This window comes from Callorhinus ursinus, unplaced genomic scaffold, assembly GCF_003265705.2.
Source record: "Callorhinus ursinus isolate GAN/ISIS: 27379988/994484 unplaced genomic scaffold, GSC_fseal_2.0 scaffold2, whole genome shotgun sequence".
Taxonomy (NCBI): domain Eukaryota; kingdom Metazoa; phylum Chordata; class Mammalia; order Carnivora; family Otariidae; genus Callorhinus; species Callorhinus ursinus.
In genome coordinates, this window is record NW_027397064.1 from 6,016,175 (window position 1) to 6,037,307 (window position 21,133).

The 21,133-nt window shown below is 56.8% G+C and overlaps 1 protein-coding gene and 1 long non-coding RNA gene across 2 annotated transcripts; both read right to left on the reverse strand.

Moving 5' to 3' along the window:
• Positions 1-8,511: 8,511 nt before the first annotated feature.
• On the reverse strand, positions 8,512-13,081 carry ALPI (alkaline phosphatase, intestinal). The gene is made up of 11 exons (XM_025886724.2): positions 12,895-13,081; positions 12,696-12,812; positions 12,480-12,595; positions 12,105-12,279; positions 11,854-12,026; positions 11,477-11,611; positions 11,320-11,392; positions 11,052-11,186; positions 10,774-10,965; positions 10,433-10,555; positions 8,512-10,304 (listed from the first exon to the last, which is right to left on the reverse strand). The coding sequence occupies exons 1-11, from the start codon at positions 12,962-12,964 to the stop codon at positions 10,003-10,005; spliced, it is 1,611 nt and encodes a 536-aa protein (XP_025742509.1). The 5' UTR covers positions 12,965-13,081; the 3' UTR covers positions 8,512-10,002.
• Positions 13,082-17,383: 4,302 nt separating this feature from the next.
• On the reverse strand, positions 17,384-20,741 carry LOC141370029 (uncharacterized). The gene is made up of 2 exons (XR_012373709.1): positions 18,364-20,741; positions 17,384-17,993 (listed from the first exon to the last, which is right to left on the reverse strand). It is a non-coding gene; the product is annotated as an uncharacterized lncRNA (long non-coding RNA).
• Positions 20,742-21,133: the final 392 nt, after the last annotated feature.

Genomic DNA, 21,133 nt, shown 5'->3' on the forward strand with positions numbered 1-21,133 from the left:
TATCGCCTTGTTTTCTTCGGGGTCCCCAGAGCAGGTGGGGCTGGAGGGGCCCCTTTGTGGGGAGGCTCAGGCCCTTCACACAACGGGGACCCTGGACAAGACCTTGTCCCTTCCTGTCCCACCTCCCTGGCTCTTCTGTCTTTTCCCCCAACCTCCTGTTCCTCCCTCCCCCCTGCAGTCCTGCCTAGGCTCCTATCCAGTTCTGGGGGTACCCCCAGACCAGGCTCATGGGTGCCAGGACACCGAGCCAGTGGTCTGTACTCCCGTGTGACCCTGGGACTCACTTCCCCTGCGGGAGCTTCTGCAGTGTCCCTTAGCCAGTCATGAGCCCAGGCCTTGGGCTCAGCATGTCCAAGAGAGGGGAGCCGGGAGTTGGGGGGCCAGTCCATGCAACATTGAGTCATCCTCCAGTCTGAAGAGGAGGCTCCAGGGATGAGAGAGAAAGGAGTGTTCAGGGGCCGGTGGTGACGCTCCAGGCGTGGCCCGTGGCGGGGCGGGAAGAGGAAGGGCTGCCCCATTGTGAACAGAAGGGTGGGGGTGCGGGGAGGACATCTGTGGAGCAGCCCCACTGGGTTATCCTAAGGTGTCCACGGTGAGGGGGGACCAATGGGCTTCCTGCCTTTCCTCCTCGGGTCTGTTTCTCTCACTTCAGGGACAGCCTAACCCCCCCCCATCCCCCAGCACCGCCTGGTGTGGCCCGTCCCCATTTCCCACTGCAGTGGCACATCTCTTGCCAGCCCAGCTCCTGTCAGGCTCAGGGAACGTCTGTCCCCATCTCAACCTGGAGTGACATTTAAAAAGCTCCCGAATCTGAGCCTCGGGCACACCAACCTTGGGTTGTGAGAGAAAGCACACGCACGCCACCGCTGATGCGGCCAGAGTAGAGGCAGGGAATTTTGTGGCCCCGGGGGTGGGGGCTCTGCAGAGAAGAGGCAGGAACCTAGAAGGACCCCATGGGAACAGGCTAGTTCCCCAAGGGCCAGGGGCTCTTCAGGAGACTGGGGAGGCTGCACTAATCAGGGCAGAGCTGCCCCTCAAGGGCGGAGGTGAGGCCCACAGGGACCGGGATCCTGGTGGAGGTGCTGTGTTTACGGACTACCTTGGTTTCCCCTCAAAGCCCCTTTCCCTCTGTGCTGGGCACGTGTGTACCGGATCCGTCAGCCGCTGCCGTACTACAACGTACCTCTGGCAGCTGGGGCAGGACGGTTCTCTCCTTGCCACCACCCGGGTGGGGCCTGGTGCCTGGGACCCTCCACACCCCGCGCCACACCCCAGCCGGCTGACGGGGGATCCTGGCGGGAATCAGAATCCCCGGGCCCAGCCCTTTTGCCCCCAGTGCCCCAGGGGCTCTCCCAGTTTCCCGGCTCCACCCAAGACCCATCCCTCCTGTCTCCCATCCTGCTCAGGGGCGGCCTGGGGGTGGGCGGGGCCTGGGGATGCGCCACCAGCAGGCCCACCAGGGTCACTTCCGCTCTATCTCAGGAAGGGGTGTGGAAGCCCAGTGCTGCTGGGGATGAGTCCCTCCTCCTTCCATCTGTGCCCAGCTGAGGGGGCCAGAGGGGCTTGGGCTTGGGGGGGGTGGATGGTGAGCCCCTGGGAGAGGATGAATCTCCTGGTCTGGAGGCTGGTTCAGTGGGAAGCCAGAGAGCCTATGGGACTTGGCCACTGGCCGGGAGCCTGATGCCCACGGTGTGTTCCAGCCAGGGGGCCCCCAACACACTGGCAGGACTGTGGTCTGGTGGCCTGTGAAGCCACCAGGCACTCCTCAGCCCCATGACTCCTTGCCATGACTAGGGTCACACTGCTGTGTTAGGTGACGCAGCTCCCGAGCCCCTGGTGGCTATCCTGCACTCAGCGTCAGCCCTCTCTGTGTCCTGTTCAGAAGCCACACATTTGGTGCGGGTGAGGGCCGTTCGCGGTCTCGCAGGCCCCATGCTAGCGGCCACACCGAGGATTAGCGGACTAGTTCTGCCGGAGTGCAGGAGCCCAACCGGGTCTGCACGGCTGCCCGCTCGGCCTCAGTTTCCCAGGGTCTGTGTTAAGTGAAGGCCACGAGTGCAGACAAGGTGCTCCGGGTGGTAATGGGGCAGGTTGTATGGGGCTGGCCCCATCCATCCCCCGGGGTGGGGCGGGGAGGGCGTCCTCAGCGCACGGCTCCCTAAGCGGTTAATAGCAGGGAAAGAAAGGAGGACAGTTCGCAGCTGCGTTGAAGCTTCCAGGTGTCTCCCCCGGGGGCCCATGCGCTGAGCGCCTCCTGGTTCCTGCCGTGGCCCAGGTTCTGCCATCCATGGCTTTGAGACCTTGAGCCCAGGGGTCACTGCTGGGTGACCTGGGCAAGTGACTCCCCCTCTCTGGGTCCCAGGAGCATCATGGCCATGAGGGGTGGGCCTGCCTGTGATGGATGGGTTGCTGTGAGCCGACCCTGCCCGCCCCCTGCCAGGCCTGCACTTGGATGGGTTGCTGTGAGCTGACCCTGCCCACCCACCCCACCCCCCACCCCACCCCCGCCGCCAGGCTTGCATGGCTGGCTGCCTCAGTGGTGTCAGCCAGACTCCAAGGCTTTGGGGCCAAGCAGGCTGCGAGCACCCTCAGTCTGGGGCACCCAGTCTGTACACATCTGGGAAGGACTGGAAGCCAGCTGGGGAGGTGTGCCCAAGCTTCCCTGCCTAGGGTCTCTGAGGGAGTGTGGCAGCCCTGGGGTTTCTGTGGCACCCAGGAAGGGGCATGGGGTGCCTGGTGCCACTGAGCAGCCATAAGCCTCAGGCCTTTCTAACCAGCTCGGGGGAGCTGGATTCAAGTTTCTGCTGTCCCTGTGGCTGCTTCTGTGCTGACCCAGATGCCCAAGGCTCTGGGGAGCCCCGGGGGCCCCCACTTGTGAGGTGCCCTAGATGCAATATTATTAAATGGCTTGAGCCCCCATTCTAAAAATGTTGCGAAGCCCAGGTCCTCCATATGCAGATACCTCTGGGGTGGGTTCTCAGGGGACTTAGGTTTCTCCTCATGCCTCCTTTCCCACCGCTAGGCCCCCTCTGCTCCCCGTTCCTTCCCCCCCAGGGGGCCCACATGAGACTGGGTGGAGTCACAGACTTTACTGAAGCTTTGGGGTGCCCGAGGGGCCCTTTCTGTGCCTCCTCTCCTTGCTCCCCTTCTGGATGCTTCCCCCTCCCCCAAGTGGGCCTGAGAAACCCACTTCCTCTGGTTTTGTTAAAAAGAGCCATTTCCCCTTCCCCCTGCAGGCTCCAGGCTGGTCAGAGGTGTCCCCCTGGGCCACCCAGCAGCAGGACAGGGCAGGCGGCAGGGTGTGCCAGCCCAGCAGCCTCCGCTGGCCCCACAGCTTCTGTGGGAGCCTGGACTACTGGTATTTGGACGGCACGTCACTGAGCCAAGTCTGTCTGAGGAGAGCGCCTCCCCAGCAGCATCCACCGGGTCACCGGCCTTGTCTGCAAACTGCCGGGGATGGGGACTCCCAGGTCCCAAGCCCCCCTCCCTTTGGGGGAGGTCCCTGCCCTGTGACTGCCCCGACCACAGGGGGCTCCCCCTTCCGCTCTCCTGGCCAGCCCGCGCAGGCCTGGCGGTGCCCAGAAGGCTGCATGGGCCCAGCGTTCGTCCCCGAGGCCCAGGTCCCTCTGAGCGGCCCCAGCATGAGCTCATCAGGTCGGAGGCGAATGAGGCGGCGCCTGGCTCGCCCGCCCCAGCGGCCGCCCGCGGGGGCCCAGCCAGTGGCTCAGGCTGATTCACTGGGCGGCAGGCAGCTCGGATCCCCGAGCCACTGCTACATGATGCCGTTACGCCGCAGTTCGCCTTGTCTAGAGTTTGCATAAATAATAATAAAAGAAACCCCCTCCCACCTTCCTGCGGGACCAGAACGTCGCAGGGACTGCTGACGGGGATCTGCAGGGAGGGGCCTGCACGCCGCCATTTCTCTCTCACCTGAGGAGCCGAGGGCAGGGAGGGAGGGGAGTGCCACACTGGCTGGTAAGGGGACTTGCAAGGCTGCTGAGCAAAGGAAGGGCAAGGACAGGGTGCCCTGCGGGGCCTGGATGGTCCCGGGGAGGGGGTGGACGGTGGGTGGCCTCACCCTTTGGGACCGGGGCGGGGGGGGGGGGGGGGGGGGGCAGCTGTTTCCTCCCTGAGGGGCGGCTAGGGAGCCTCACAGTTGGTCCCTGGGCCCTGCGCCCGGCACGTTGGCATGGCCTGGGCTTCCCCAGGGACGAGGTTACACCAAGGGGACCCCCGGCTGCCTGCTGTCAGTGCTCTGGCCTGCTCTGGGCAATGCAGCAAATGCTGAAGCTCTGTTCAGCTGGGGTAAGCAGGCCCTGGGCTACTTTAGATCCGAGGGTGCCGTTGAAAATACCGCACAGCTTCCTGGAGGCCTGCGGGGGGGGGGGGCACCCGGAGACAGGGATTGGGGGTGGCAGCCTCACAGGGACAAGGGCCTGGCATGCAGATGCTCCCCAGGTGGGGACACTTGTTTCTGGAAAGGGGAGGTGGGCGGCTCACAGCATCAGATGGGAATGTCAGCCTCAAGGTCAGGACAAGGGCACATCTGGCATCCTGTCTGGGGCCTCCTGAGAGATGGCGTGCCTGTTTCTCCCCAGCGTGACACAGCCTGGAGCAGCCGCCTGAGCCGCGTTGGGCTGGGTATGGGGCACTCCAGGAGCGGGGGGCCGTGGGCCGAGGGGACTGGACCTGTGGCATCCTCCGGGCCCCTGTCTGAGCCCTGCCAGTGGAGACGTACCTGTAGCCAATGGGGGCTGTTTAGCCTGAGTTCTGTCCGGAGTCCCTCATCTGCTTAAAGGGACATTGGGCCTTCCTGAGCGCCTGTCGTGTGCTGGGCGCTGCTATCCTTAATCCATCTGCGGCCTTGCCACGACCCTGAGCAGGACCACCCTAACGCGAGAATCAGTATGTTCATATTTAACATTGAGTTCCCTGCTGGCACTCTGTACCCTGTCATCTGGGCACCCACCCCTGACTTGGCTGCGGATGTCCTAGGGGACGAGAATGAGGGTGTTCAGGGAGGGACACCCCCTCCAATGAGGGGCATCCCCTCCCCGTTTGCTCACTGCACGTTCTTCATGATGTATTAGAGTTTAGTGTGTCTGCCTAAACGGATTTATGGATAATGCGGTCTCGTTTTATTTTATTTTTTTTAAAGATTTTATTTATTTATTCATGAGAGACAGAGAGAGAGAGAGGGAGGGGGGCAGAGGGAGAAGCAGGCTTCCCGCGGAGCAGGGAGCCCGATGCGGAACTCGATCCCAGGACCCTGGGATCATGACCTGAGCCGAAGGCAGATGCTTAACTGGCTGAGCCACCCAGGCGCCCTATGTGGTCTAGTTTTAAACAAACAAATCCTCCAAAAACAATCAAGCAGCTTCCAAAAGAGTCCTGTAAAGAAATTGCAAATAATGCAGATAAGCCCCACGGGGTAAGCAAGCCCCCAGAAGTGGCAGCAACGACACGTCCTCCCTCCTGACACAGTCTCGTCGCCATTACCCACGGTGCAGACCTGATGAGAAATTAGCCCCCAATATACAAAATAAACAAAACCGAGCCAGGCTGCTGGTGCCTTGAGATGCTAGTCAACAGCAGCATGAAGAAATCCTCGTGGACAGCGAGGCATTTAAAAACTAAGCTTTCAGAATATGGAGACAAACCCCCGCAATTCTTTGCCCAGCGATGTTTAAAGTGAGGTGCTTTTCAACTCAGTACTTTTTGGATGTTTCCCTAAGCAATGATAAATATTTGGAAAGCTCTTTTAAAGTTTCTTGCATAATAGCATGAGACAAAAAACACCTACCACCAGGCACTTAGTTTTTTTTTCTGCCGCAGTAAAAATGGCAGAAACAATGAACAGAAAATGATCTGTCGACAAACCGAAAGGCATTTCTTTGTCAGCAAATACTGTTGAAAGATGTAGAGAAAACACTACCACAGATTGGAAGGAAGTGTTAGCGCAAATTACCCAGTGTGGGAGGTTTGCTGCATGGTTTCCACACATCTCAGCTTAAGGTATCTGCTGGGTTCTGGTCCAGTAATGAAATACACAAACCGTGTGTGTGTGTGTGTGTGTGTGTGTGTGTGAACCAGGAAAGGAAAGATATAACAGAGAATATATGTGCCCAACAGTGAATGCCTTGTTTACTAGGAACAATTGCAAACAGGGGAAAACAGTGTCAGGGTACTCCCCCGCCCCAATGGAACACCTACCGGGGAAGGAGTTTTTAGAGGATTCTGGATGAGGGAAAGGTATAGTGATAGCAGCACCTCCAAAACTCATGCACTGGCCCATCCTGTCAAACCACTGAAGGAAAGAACCAGAAGCCAGAGGTCAAATAAAAGGTTACAGGAGCCCTCAGTGGTGTTAACTTTATAAAGTCAAGGTTCTAGCAGAGTAGAATCTTTGTGATACTAGGCAATAAGATTGGGTGTGACCAGGAAATCTTCCAGACCACACAGAACGAGTCATCTTTTTTTTTTTTTTAAAGATTTTATTTATTTATTAGAGAGAGCGCGTGCACACAAGCAGGGGGAGTGGGAGAGGGAAAAGCAGGCTCCCCACTGAGCAGGGAGCTCCATGCGGGACTCAATCTCAGGACCCTGGGATTATGACTTGAGCTGAAGGCAGACGCTTAACCGACTGAGCCACCCAGGTGCCCCAGAACGGGTCATCTTTATGGCAAAGAATTGAAAAGGGCTGTCATGAATCCCCCTCCCTCTCTTTCCTCTGAGCTTCCCCTCCTTTTGAAGGCCAAGGTGCTGGCATTTCTTGAGGAGACAAGAGCTAACAGTTTTAGGCACCCAGGAAAATTATTGGAAAAATAGATTCACCTTTGCGGCAGCTGCCCCTCCCAGGTAAAGATGTTGACACAAATGTTTGAAAATGTTTCCATGGACACACAATTTTGTGGCTAACAATGTGTTTGACTCACAAAACCTACACATTAAAAAAAAAAACTTGGGGGCGCCTGGGTGGCTCAGTTGGTTGGGCGACTGCCTTTGGCTCAGGTCATGATCCTGGAGTCCCGGGATTGAGTCCAAATCGGGCTCCCTGCTCAGCGGGGAGTCTGCTTCTCCCTCTGACCCTCTTCCCTCTTGTGCTCTCTCTCATTCTCTCTCTCTCAAATAAATAAATAAAATCTTTAAAAAAATAAAAATAAAAATAAAAAAGATTTAAAAAAAGCTTGGAAGCAAAAACGATTTTTAAAAAATTTAGTTGTAATTTCCATGCCGTAAAATTCACTCATTTAAAGTGTAAATTCAGTGGTTTTCAGGATATTAAAAGTGGTGTGCAACCATTATCACTAACCCCAGAATAATCTGTTTTTTTAAACCTGTAGAGTTTTACATTTTTAAAATTTCATTTTTTTTAAGTAAACTCTACCCCCAACGTGGGTCTTGAACTTACATACTTACGACCCACAAATCAAGAGTCGCATGCTCTACCCACTGAGTCAGCCAGGTGCCCCTAAACCTGTAGAGTTTTATTTATTTATTTTTAAAGATTTCATTTATTTATTTGAGAGAGGGAGAGAGAGAGAGAGAGCATGCATGAGAAGGGTGGAGGGGCAGAGGGAGAGGGACAAACAGACTCCCTGCAATTCGGGGCTCCATCCCAGGACGCCGGGATCATGACCTGAGCTGAAGGCAGATGCTTAACGACTGAGCCACCCAGGCGCCCCAAACTGTGGAGTTTTAAAATGTAGTTTCCTTGGGTTTTGAACCCATTTATGAAACATAAACATGCAACACCTTCCCATTGGCTTGTAAGACCAAGTAATTGACAACAGGGAAGACAGAATTATAGCAGCTGGATTTTATCAAGTCCTTGCATGACTGGTGGATGGAGTTTAAAAATGAGTATGATGCATGAGAGACTATGGACTCTGAGAAACAAACTGAGGGTTCTAGAGGGGAGGGGGGTGGGGGATGGGTTAGCCTGGTGATGGGTATTAAAGAGGGCACGTATTGAATGGAGCACTGGGTGTTATACGCAGACAAAGAATCATGGAACACTACATCAAAAACTAATGATGTAATGTATGGTGATTAACATAATAAAATAAAATAAAAATAAAAATGAGTATGATGGCTTAGCGAACCTAGCTAATGATGCCCTTTTCCCATTCAGCTCCAATATTTTTGTGACAGCTACTAAGGTCCAGAATTGAAATAAACTGCCCCGAGGGCCATGTCTTCAAATCGATGTTTTACAGTGCAAAATCAAGATTTTAGTAAATAAGAATTGTAACGACTCAGTATGGTGACAGATGGTAACTGGACTTACTGTGGTGGCCATTTCTTATTGTACATATATATCGAATCACTGTGTTGGACACCTGAAACTAATACAATTTTGTATGTCAATTATTCTTCAATTTTTAAAAAGATTTTAGTAAAGAAGAAAGCATAATCATATTGATATTTCTAGTGAGAGCAAAATGCTTTTTTTGCACCTTTGCAAATGTACAAATAAATTTGTAATTTTGTAAAATTTATTTAAAAAATAGCTGATTTAACTTTCATAAGTTCTTTTCAGTGTTCCCCCAGGGTGGGTTAGCTACTCAACGAGTGCGACTATATTGGAGTGGGTGCTCCAGAATATTTTTGGATGGAGGTCAGAAATGTTTGGAGTCTGCACCTCCCCTCTGGTGTCCCAGCTCCCACCCTATACCCCCTTCCGGAAAACAAAACAAAACTCTTATCCCTAAAATAATGAGTGATATTTTCCAAGATTCAGGTCATGTTATGCCCCTGCTCAAAGCCTTCCAATCACATACCACACAAGTTCAAACTCCTCACCCACCTGCTCCCATTGTTATGTCTCAGGTTTTACCCACTCCCCTACTCCACCCCAACTCTCTGATCCAGCTATAGGCCCGGAATAGCACTTACTGATTGCTGCCTCAGGGCCTTTGCATGGCTCTTCCTCCTGCATTACTCGAGCCCTCACTTCCCTGTCTCCGCTCCACTGTCTGCTCCTCAGGCAGCCCCTCCCTGGTCTGAATGATCCACCCATCCCCTCACTCACAGACATCCGTCTGTGCTCCCATATGCCAATGATTTTTCTTTCTAGAACATATCACTACTGGCATTACATGGCATAACAGTTTATTTGATTATTGCTTTGTCTCTCTCAGTAGAATAGAGGCCCCCGGAGGAGAGGGAATCTCCTCTCTTCACAGATCTGTGCCCAGCACCCAGATGGTCTCCCGGAGGGAGCAAGGGTAGCTCTAGGGCTGCCTGCTCTGCATGCTCCTTGGGTCTCCCAGCCTGGAATGGGCACTGGGGGGGTGGTGAACATCAGCAGCTAAGTGACTTGGGACAAGTCTCTCCGTTCCGTGTCAGCATCTCCTCTCTGTGTACCGCTGGCCCTCAGGAGGTGCCCATGGTGGATGGTACGGCACCCCGGCCCCAGCAGCCTCCTCAGCCAGCAAGGTGGCTGCAGGGACGGTTGCAGGGGTGACAGGAAGCCACCTTTTTCCGGGCACCCTGACATGCCCGAGTCCTCGGGTCCCCAAGGTGCTGTGAAGACTGAGGCCAAGAAACGGGTGTGCTGCAGGGTCTGGGCGAGTCGTGGCCCTGCCGGGGACGCCTCTGGCATGGTGCCCGCCTGGTCCTCGGGCAGAGCCTGGTGGTCGGAGCCCCCCGCCCCGTCCTTACCCTGGCGCTGAGGTTGGGAGTGGAGAGTCGAGAACAGCCAATGGGGGGCCGTGGCTGCCCCGGAAAGCCGCCACCGCGGCCCCCGGGGCGCCCGGGGCCGCCCGCGCCATCGGGCTGAAGGTCTGGGGAGGGGCCCGCGCTGGGGGGCTCCGGGGGCGGGGCCTAGGACTGGAGGCGGGGCAGGGCGGGGCCTGGGGCGGGAGGTGGAAGGGATGGAGGGGGTGGGGGGGGCGGAGGGGGCGGAGGGGAGGGGGCGGAGGGGCGGGGGCGGGGCCTGGGGGTGGAGGTGGGATGCGGTGGAGGTGGGAGGCGGAGAGCGGGCTGGGATCCTGGCGGTCAGGGCGCGGCGCCCGCCAGCAGCCCCAGCAGCAGCGTCCCGGCCAGCAGCGGCAGCGTCGGCGGCGCAGCGGCCGGGCCGGGGAGCGCGGCGTCGGTGGGAGAGGCCGAGGGCGGCAGGCCGCAGTCGGTGTAGGGCTCGAGGCAGGCGGCGAAGGCCATGACGTGCGCCACGAAGCTCTGCTCCTGCACGCCGTGCACCAGGTGCGCCTGCGGGCCGCGCGCGAACACCGCCACGTCCTCGCCGCCGTGGGTCTCGGACAACAGGGGCGCCACGGCCTGCTGCTTGTACGCGGGGTCCGCTGGCCGGAGGGTAGGGCTTCAGGGCCGGCGGGGCGGGCGGCCTCCCCCTCCCGCGAGGTCCCCACCGAGCCCCCCAACCCCTCGCCCCCGCAACCCCCCGACCGCCCCGCTGGCCCCCGGCGCTCACTGCTCTGTGCGTCGCTGACGTTGGGCCGGGAGTTCCCGGTGAGCGCGAAGTGGGCGCCGGGGCCGTTGCCGTAAAGGATGGAGGTGTAGGTCTTGTTGTCTACGGCTATGCTGGGGGCCAGCCCTGCGGGGAGGAGGGCCCTGCTGAGCACACCGACGACAGCTAGGGGGCCCCCTGCGTGCCCAGCCCGGGTTGCCTACGCGCTGGCCAAATCCTCACACGCACCCGACAAGGCAGTGGCTACTACCCCGTTCGACAGGCGAGGAAACAGACTCAGAGCCATTTCTGCCATATATTTTGGGAAACAGCACCTGCCACCGCAGATGGAGCTCCCTGCCTACCGAAAATGGAGCTCCCTCGCAGTGTGTAGCCACCAAAAGAGAAGACGTGAGAGTGGTCAGCGGTGACAAGGGTCAGGGTGTCCTTCTCGTTTGTGATCTGGCTGGCCTTGTCGATGGCAGAATCGAACATGACGGCCTCGGTCAGTGCCAGATAAGCCGTGCCGTCGTGATGACCGTGGTCGATGCGGCCTCCTGCAAGCAGGACGCTTGGAAGGTGGACAATGCCCAAACGCCCTGACCATTCCCACTCCTCTGCTGGGCAAGGGGCTGCCACTCACCCTCCACGAAGAGGTAGAAGCCACGGGGGTTCCTGCTCAGCAGGCGCACGGCCACCTCTGTCATCTCCATCAGGGACGGGTCCTGGGTCTGGTTTCGGTTGACCTCGTATTTGGTGTCTCCTGGCTCAAAGAGGCCTGTGGGAAAGGGGGCTGGTGGTGACTGGCTGGGGAGTGGGGAGGGTCCGTGGCCTGAACATCTGTGTATCTGCTTGGCTTTCTGAGGACCCGGGAGGCCCGGGCAGGGAAGAGGGGGGTCTGGGGTCATTACCCATGAGGTGTGTTACAGAGGGGTCCCGGGATGCTTCCATGAGCGCTGTGCGATTCCACACATACCGGGCACCCTGGGAGGGATGGAACCAAGCCTCAGTCCATAGCCCTCTCATCCTTGTCTCTGTGTACCCCTTGCACCTGCCAGCCCCCATCACCTGGTACTTGGCCTGCCACTCCTGCACCAAGTTCCGCCCATCCAACCTGATTCCGTTCTGTTTGGTGTCACTTGGATACTCAGGGTCTGGAGTCCCCTTGGGGAACATGTACTTTCGGCCTCCGCCCAGGATCACCTGTAGCCAAAGGATTAGGCAGGTGGGCTCGGGCTTGGCTGGCCCTTTGCTCCCTTCTCAGACAGCGCCTAGCTCCCCTGCCAGGTCTGTGGGTATGGTCTGGCCCCAGCTGTACCTTCTCCACCACCACCCTCCTTCCCCAAGCTCCTGGAGACCCTGCCAGGCCCCAGGGCTCAGGCTGTCAGCCGCCCGGGACTGTGGCCAGGGCCGGCACCCCACCCCCCTTGCCCTTCATGTCTCACATCAATATCCATGTTGGAGATGAGCTGCTGGGCGATGTCCTGGCATCCCTCCTCCCGCGCCTTGTCAGGCATGTTGGCGTCCGAGTACCAGTTGCGGTTCACTACGTGTGCGTAGGAGCCTGCTGGCGACGCATGCTGCACCCTCGTCGTGGTCACCACCCCCACCGACTTCCCTGAGGGTGGTAGAGGTCAGGGTGAGCCCCCGAGCTCTCTCATCCTGCCTCTGCCCGCCAAGCTGGCCCCAAGCCCACCTGCTTTCTTGGCCCGGTTCATCACAGAAGTGACCTCATTGCCACGTGTCGTGTTACACTGGTTCCAGCGGGCGGCTGCGCTCACGCCAATGGTCTGGTAGTTGGCCTTGACCCCGCACAGGTAGGCCGTGGCAGTGCCTGCGCTGTCTGGCACCTGTCTGTCCACGTTGTATGTCTGGGGACAGAAACACCCTCAGCTCCCCCCATGATACTGTCAGACACCCAAGATCCCGACCCAGGCCCCGGGGCCCACCCTCACCGCCCTGGTGCCCTTGACTCAGGCTCCAACCCTCCTGCGGTTTCCCCTCCTGCAGCCCTCCTGAGCCCCACCCCACCCCTCTGGTGGGGAGCACCCTGAGGCTACCCAGCCTTTACCTTGGACAGAGCCAGGTACGGAAAGTGGTCCATGGCCAGGGGTGTCTCAGGTCCCAGGTGCTTATTCATTTGCCCCTTTAGGATCCGAGTGGCTGTCACCGTGGGCACCCCCATCCCTGAAGGAGCACACCTTGTCAGGCCCGAATCCGCAGGGTTCGGTGCCTGGGTGCCAGGGCTGTGGGAGCCACAGGGCATGGCCAGGCCTTGCACACTCACCGTCCCCCAAGAAGAGAATGAGGTTCTTAGCAGCCGTCTGGATGGGCTGCAGCTTCTTCGCAGTGTCCAGGGCCTGGGCCGCCTGGCGGTTCCAGAAGGCTGGGTCCTCCTCCTCAACTGGCCGAGTGGAGAGGGGAGGCCAGGTCAGTCTCGGGGGAATGCCCCGTGTGTGGGGGGCAGCTGGGAGGTGCCTCATTACCTGGGATGACGCCGAGGGCCAGCCACGGCCTCAGGCCCAGGAGCAGCAGCAGCACGCAGGCCCCCTGCATGCCTGTCGGAGGGCGGAGGGCGGCAAGGCCAGGACTCCAGGCGGGCTGGGGCCCCGGGGGTTCCAGAACGTGGGCACCGGCTGCTGTACGAGCCACCGGGGCTTCGGTCCGGGCAGGACTTTGGCCCGGGCTGTAAAAGGCTCCGGGTCCCTCCCCTTGCCCCGCGTGGCCACCCAGACCCCGCCCCGCCCTGTGACTTGAAGTCCTGCGGGCAGAAGGGACATGGCAGGGTGTGGCCGAGCAAGCCCCAGGGCAGGGGGCCTGGAGAGGGCAGGTCTGTCCAGCACAGGATAATCCCAGCTGTCACCCTAAGGGAGCGCGGGGGATCGGGGGCACGTCCCCTTTGGGGAAGGAGCATTTGTCGTGTCCCCATAGGGGCCAGTCCCAACCCTTTGCTCACAGTCTGGTGGGAGAACTGTTACTCCTACGTTCACCTCATTTGTTCAGTGCTGAAAGCCAGCTTTGGGCAGCCTCCGTCGGGGTGGGAAGCACGCAGCCTGGGCCAGGGGCCTGGGTCTGGCTTCCTGATGCTGCGAGGCCCCGAGACAGGGCAAAGGAGGCATGTGGTGCCTGGTCCTTCTGACCGGGCTTGGTGTGGGCAGGTGGGGAAGGGGTTGGGCTCAGAGCGCGCCCAGGAGCCTGGACCCAGACTTCTTGTGCTGTGGAAAAGGGTAGGACTGGTGGTGACGGCACGGAACCTCATCTGTGTGTTTGAATACTGAGAGCCAGGCCGGCCTTGTGGGGTACGTGCATGCGCGCGCGCGTGTGCATGAATGTGGGGCAGGCAGGGGTGGGGCCCAGTGTGCATGAGCTTGATCTCTGCTCCCTTGGACGCACAGGTAGAACCCAGGGTGAGTCTTTTCTCTCCAGGGGCCACGCATACCCATAGGTGCAACTTCTGTTAGGGGGCTAAGAGGTTTCAGTAGCCAGGCTGGTTCAAAAGCCTTCCTCCAATCCAGCCATCACACTTTCTGGGTGTCTATCCAAAAGAATTCAAAGCAAGGTCTAGAGAGATATTTGCACCCTCATGTTGATAGCAGCATTGTTCACAGTAGCCAAAAGGGCCAAGCAACTCAAGTGTCCATCACCAGGTGAATGTATAAACAAGATGCTGTCCATCCAAGTAACGGAATGTTATTCAGCCTTAAAAAGGGAGAGCATCCTGTCACACGCTACACCACAGATGAACCCTGAGGACATGATGCTAAGTGGCAGAAGGACAAACGCTGAGTGACTTGACTTAGACTAGGTATCTGAAGTTGTCAAATGCACAGAACTGGTTGCCAGGGGCCAGGAAGAGGGGGCCCCGGGGGGGGGTTGTTTGGTGGGTACAGAGTTTCAGTTTTGAAGATGGAAACTTTCTGGAGAGCTGCTGTACAATGGTGTGAATACGCTTACCTCTACTGAACCAGACAAATGGTTATGATGGTAACTTTTATGTGGTGCTTTTCACCACGATTTTTAAAATATCCAAAGAAGAAAAACCTTCCTCCCGGCTCTGCCCACCCCAGCAGACCATGTAGCTCTGTTCTGTGCTCTGGCCTCCTCACCACCTGAGCCGTGCGTTTGGTCCCCAAAACCAGGGCGACCGTCCTGGCCACCAGTGTCTCCCTGCCCAGCCCCCTTCTGCTCAAGCAGCTTGCCAAGCACACTGACCTGGCTGTCCTCTAAATCTGGGGAGAGATATCGCCTTGGGAGGCATCCTTCCTGGCCCCTGAATTGTCCCCATAGCTCCTTCTGTCCCCTGGATTGTCTTGCTGTGTTAGGGAAAATCTTGGCTAAAGGTCGGGGGAGACTAACTTCTGGGCAGGTCCTTAATTAATTAATTGGTTCTTCCAACAGGCTTTAGGTGAAAGGTTTGTTACTCCAAGATTAGTCTTTCTTCCAGTAAATTCCCCATACCCTTTCTCAATTGGATTATTTTTTTTTTAGAGAGGGAGGGAGAGTGAGCAAGAGAGCTTCTTGTGCAAGCCGAGGGGGAGGGGCAGAGGGAGAGAGAGAGAATCTTACGCAGGCTCCACCCCCAGTGCAGAGGCCAACTGAGGACTCCATCTCAGACTCTGAGATCATGACCGGAGCCAAAACTAAGAGTCAGGCACTTAACCGACTGAGTCCCCCCCGGGCGCTCCCCACCAAACCCTTTTTCAATTGGAATTTTTGACATAACTTATAGACTCACATGCAGTTGAAGAAATAATACAGAGATCCCCTGTATGCTGCCCAATTTCCCCCAATGGTGCAATCCACAGATTTTCAGATTTCTCTTCGGATTCCGCCCCCCCCCCGCCCCTTCACATGTACTTCATTCGCGTGGGTGTGTAAGTTCTACACTATCTTGTCACGTGTGTGGGTTCATAAACACCACTGTGGTTGAGATACGGAACAGCTCCAACCCCACAGACAGGAACAGATGGTTTTATAACCGCCTCACCTGCCCCCCACACCCCTACTCTGTCCCTAGCCCCTCTCCTGCATTTCTAAAATGTTGTCATTTCAAATAAGTTACATAAATGGAATCCTGCAATCTTTTGGGGTTGTTTTTTTTTTCACTCAGCGTAATTCCCTGGAGATTCATCCAAACACGGATCAATAGTTGACTCCTTTGTATTACTGAGTGTCTTCTGTGGGATGGCAGACCACAGTGTTTAACTATTCCCACGTCCAAGGGCAGACATCTAGGCTGATTCCAGTTGGGGCGATTATGAATAAGGCTGCCGTGAATATTCATTCAGGTTTTTTGGGGGGACATGCGTTTTCATTTCTCTGTAATAAATGCCAGGGGTGCAGCTGCTAGTGCTTCTTACGGTGACATGAAGTAGTCATCAGTTGTGATCGGCCTTGGTTTCTTGTGAATTTTGTCGTGTGCCTGAGCGGGACTGGAGATCGAACATACACGACTTGTCACTGGTGGTAAACAAAGTCTGTTTGTCCACATTTGCAGCCTGCTGCCCTGACGTGGCTGCACGGGGCCACCGGGGCACTGTGCTGTGAGTCAGGCAGGCACCTTTGGGCCTGAGTCACCTGTGACGCATCTGGTTATAGTCCTTCCTCTGGGTCCCGGGATTACAAGTCAGCGGGCAGCAAGCTCTTTCTGGTGTGGAGTAAGAGATGATGCCTCTGGGGTTACTGTCACCCAGGCCAGGGGCTGCCTGGCTCTGTGCAGCCGGCAGTCTGCTTGTCCTGGTCTGCCTGCTCCCTGGGAAGGAAGGGCTTGTCCTGTAGGGCCCCATCTGGAGCCCCAGCACCCTCCACCGTTGTCCTCGTTCACCCCCAGAGGCTGTCCGGCCGTGTCCCAGCCCCCAGTGCAGGGTGCATGTCGGCTTGGCCAGGGGCAGGGTGATGCGGAGCCCACCCCCGTAGCAGCTGCCGCCCACCGACCCACGGAGGGATGGCCTCTTGCTGCCTCCTGCCCTCCTGATCTCACAATGACACTCCCTGCCCCAACTTGGGAAACGTAGTGAGAGCCCTGGGGGGGGGGGCGGGGGGAGGATGGCAGGAGCTGGGAACAACCCAGCTGGGATCAGGTGTGAGCCCAAAACAAGAGTCGGATGCTCAACCAATTACACCCCCCCGTCGCCCCTCTCCCTGCACTTGTGATGATATGTGTCCCCTCTCCCGCTAGGCAGTTCTGGGGCCAGGACAGGAGGCCCCCCACCTGCCTCTCCCGGCCCAAGCAGGGGGCCATCAAGAAAGTGCCGGGGACTGCCCTCCTCACGGAAGTTAGCTGCATCGTGGCCTGGGGACCGGATGGAGCGCTCAGCGGAGAGCAACAGGCAAGGCCAGGGTCACGGGCTCAATGAGAGAGATCTTAGAGGTCACCGGAAAAGCACTGGCTGCAGGGGAGGGAGGAGCCCCTTGCCTCTCTCTGTAGCTATGGTTTGGGCGTGTCCGTGGTCCCCGTTGCAGGCCCAGAGACTGAGGCTCTGCCCTTCCCCCCCGGAGCACATGGGCACTGACTGGAGAACAGCCCCAGGGATGGGGGGGGGCTTGGAAGGAACCAGAGACAGCACGGACTCGCGGGCATCCACGGGGCCGTGGAGTGGAAAAGTTTGCCAAGATACATTCTGGGGCCCAGCGGAGGTGAGTGCATCTAAGGCCTGAGCTTAGGTGCGTACTGGGGTACACCCGGGAACCCCAGGGGTTACACTGTACCAAGTCACTTGGGAATTCCCTCACGCTGGGAATTCTGACCTGCACAAGGGTCAGCACCAGCTCTGTGTTTGGGGTCAGAGAGAGTAAAGCCCAAAGGAAGGCCCCAGAAGGCAATCTAATAGCGGGAGCCCATTACACCAGCCTTGGAATGGACAGACGTGGTTCTGGAGGGGTGGGGGAAAGGCGAAAACCTAACTTCTGAAAAAAGGTCTTGGACATAATTAAAGCGAGCTGAAAAAATAATAATAAAAAAAAATAGAAGCTGAGTGTTTGAAAGCCAATTGGCCAAATGTTAGACAAAGTGGTTTATTCTTAGAAAGCAAGTATTTGTAATTAAGGTCTGTGTGGGCAAGGCTTCCTCCTGGGCCATTCTACCCACCTGTGTGGGAGGAACATCGAGGCACGGCCCTTCCACAGGGGAACTTGGGTCACATTATCTTCGGGGAGTGCAGAAAAGGGGACCGTCCACCAGCAGGGCAGGAAACACCACCATACCCCCTTCCTCATATAGTTCCCGGGGGCTCAGCCTGCCCCAGGCTGGGGGTGCAGCCGCAGGGGCAGGGACGGGCTGGGCTGGCAGCCATGGCTCAAGGTCGTTCTCCTTAGGGTGATGCAGGCGTGACACCTCCATGGCCGACAGGGCGTTTGGCCATGGATGTAGAAGATGAGGGAACGAAAGCTTACTCCTGGAACTGCATTCAGTACTTTAACTCTGATTTTTCTATCCCAAGAACCAGGAGGGCAGTCTTATTCCAACAGCAGCTTGGTTTGAAAATCTACGAAGGTGAAATCTCCTCAAGGAGACATTTTGCTTCACGTCTGTCTTGCGCTTGCGTATGTGTTGCTTCTTCAGTATTTGGCTCAACGCTTTCCAGAACTGAGCAATGAACAATTTATGAACATTAAAGAACACAACACAGTTCGCCAAAGTGTTTGAGTAAAACAACTTTAAGTAAAATAAATTATTAAAATGGGACTCCACCCCCCAAAATTGCTTTCTATATATTAAAAAAAACAAACCACCAAACCATAAAAACTCATAAAAAGATTCAAAGAGATGATCTTGCAGAAGGCTTTAAATATGTAACCTGACTCAGTTAACGCGCAAATTCAAACTCATCATTCCAAGTACTTCATGTACCCTACCCCCCATCTCCAGAATCTTCTTTATTGTTGTGAAAGGCATCTTTCTCCTCCTTCCATTCACCAGGACTCCCGTCTTTCGTCTACTTCAATACCCCTCTCACCTTCAACTGACCCTGAAATCTGTGATTGGGCCCATGAACTGGGCATCTGTAGTCAGAGTCCAGCTGGGGCCTGAAGTTCAGCCCTCCTGCAGACTCACATCACACGGGGAGGCCCACAGCCTCACCCGTGGTTCTGCCCAACACCATCCCCCCCCCACTCACCGCCACTGCTTCCTGGCTGGTTAGCTGCCCAGGGCCTAGTCCCTTGCCCTGGACTCCTGTACCTTGGCTCAGGTGGGGAGCGACCAAAGCCCCCAGGGGCGTCCCCGCCCAGACTGCCACCTGAGTCTTTTAAGTAGAAGGCCTTAGGCAGCATTTGAACTCACTGGGATTATCAGGCCACCTGTCAGCAGGAATTTTATCTTACTTACTGGAATGATGGACTGTTTAATATCCCTGTTGCTGAATGTACAAAAAGCCTTTTAAGCCTTTTAAAAGAACTGTAGATCCATTCCTGCTAAGAAAAAAGATTTTTTTTTTTTTTTTTTTTGGTGGGGGAGGTTGTTTGGGTTTTTATTCTGATCCAATTTATACATGACTATAGTTTAAATTACCAAATAGCTCTGTGAGGTTTGTTACGACAGAACAAAAACTGCAGTTCCCGGTCTCCCTCCCTGCCTTTTCCCATCTCTGAGGCAACCACTTTCCTCTCTTTTGGCTTTCTGTGTTGATATTTACCTCTGTTTCTAAATCACTTCTTCGTTCTTCAATCGTAAGCTCTATCTATTGACACATTCTACTGATCTTCTCTTCTTGGTATCTATAATGGTTTATATAATGAACCAGCCCCAGACCAGCTCACACATTTCTTGGATCACAAATCTGCAATCTGGGCAGGGCCTGGAGGGGACAGTGTGTGTCGGATCTATGGGGCTTCGGCGGGGATGGCTGGATGGGACCTGGGGGGTCCGCTTCCGAGATGGCTCTGTCACGTGGCTTAGGAACTGGCTCCCTTCCACGAGGGCTTCTCCACAGAGTCGCTTGAGCATCCTCACAACATGGCAGCTGGATTCCCAAGAGACAGGGAGTAGAAGCTGCCGGTTCCTTAAGGCTGGGGCCTCGAAACTGGCCCTAAGTCACTTCTGCCACATTTCTGCATATTAGCAGCCATTGAGCCTGTCCAGATTTAAGGGGGAGGCACATAGACTCCGTTTGTATTTATTTGTTTATTTAGCAGCTTCACCAAGGTATAATTGACAAATAGGAATTGTATATATCCAAGATGTACAACCAGATGTTTTGATATATGGATACATTGTGCAATGATCACCACCAGCAAGCTACTTAACATATCACCTGAGAGTGATCATATGCTTTCTGTGGTGAGCACACTGCAGTTGGACCCACTTAGCGGCTTTCAAGTCCACAACACAGAATTGTTAACTACACCACCATGCTGTACGTGAGATCCCCCGAACTCGTTTATCTTACAACTGAAACTTTGTCCCCAACAGCTCCCCATTCTTCCTCCCTGCCCTGGCCCTGGAAAGCAGCATTCTCCTCTCCTTTTATGCGTTTGATTCTTTTAGACTCCACGTATAAGTGAGAACATGCGGTATCTGGGCTGCAGGGGCATCTGGTGCTGTGTCTCCCCAGTGGCCTAGCCTCTTCCTGGCACCTGCTCCCCAGCTTCTTGCCCATCCCTCCCAGCTGCCAGGGACCCCAGGAGCTACCATTCTGTACCATGACAGCTCTCTGATGGGCCAGGGCTGGGCAGCTGCCCCATTCTCTCCTGGGGTCTTCTCTAACTAGAGCTGGGAGAGGGTGTCAGTCTCGCTCCAGGAGGGTGGACTGCAAGATACAGAAGGCAGATGGTTCCAGAAGGTCACCACAGAGGAAGTGATCTACACCAGGAGGAAATGAAGCAGAAACAGAGAAGGGGCACAGGCTCCCCACCCCTGCCAGGTGACCTGGAGGCGTGGTGCCTCCCTGCCTCCCCCAAGGCGGGCTTACCTGCCCTCCTCTGGTAGTTCTGTCCAGCCTTCCTATCAGTTCCCTTCCTCCCAGAGCCACTTCGCACTGGGTTTCTGTCCTATGTAATCAAAAGACAGGAGTCCTCCTGAAGCCTCAGGACCCCTCTCTCTCTGGCTCCTCCTTCCCAGGCTCCTTGTACCAGCTCCTTCTCATCTTCCTGATCTGATCTTCAGTCCTGAGTCTTCCCAGTCTTTTAATCCGGGCTGTGTGCTGAGGACACCCTGCCCGAGCACCACTGTCCCCTGCACCTCAGGGCCCAGCCTGGCATCCCCCAACCCCCAACTGCCCACCACCCCCTGCTGCTGCGCCCCACACCCTCCACTCCTGGCCCCTGCCTCTGTACCGAGCCCCCGGGTCTGTTCTCAGCACGAAGCCTGGGGATGCTGGCTTGCACCCCTCATCTGTCCCCCGCCCCCCCACGGCGAGGAAAGCCCTCGCTGCCCCAGCTCGCTGGCCCTCCTGGCTCACCCGCACCCACGCTCTGGCCTCCCGCTTCTTCACTGCCCAGACAGCGCTGGGCCTCAGGGCCCGGGCCTGCAAACGGCCACCAGGCTGCTCCCTGAGGATCTGCCCCCATGGGACGCCCCCCTCTCCGGCTTCCCCTTCACGCCATCACCGCCGCCACGCGCGCTAGTGACCCCACTCCCCCGCTGGACAGCAGCCCCGAGAACACAGGGCATCGCCGCCCCCCTGCTGAGTAAAGCGGTGAAGGCACAGGGGCCGGATCTCGGCCCAGCCCCGCACGGCCCTCGGATAGAGCGCAAGCTCTCAGGCCAGCTCAGAGGGTCCATGCGGT

Excerpts from the sequence above, each read along its gene's own strand:
- ALPI (XM_025886724.2), bottom strand. The coding sequence starts at position 12,964 with ATGCAGGGGGCCTGCGTGCTGCTGCTGCTCCTGGGCCTGAGGCCGTGG. Across the intron at positions 11,187-11,319 it reads CTCTGTAACACACCTCATGG|GCCTCTTTGAGCCAGGAGAC; the intron begins GTAATGACCCCA and ends CCTTTCCCACAG. Across the intron at positions 10,305-10,432 it reads CGTCAGCGACGCACAGAGCA|CGGACCCCGCGTACAAGCAG; the intron begins GTGAGCGCCGGG and ends CCCTCCGGCCAG.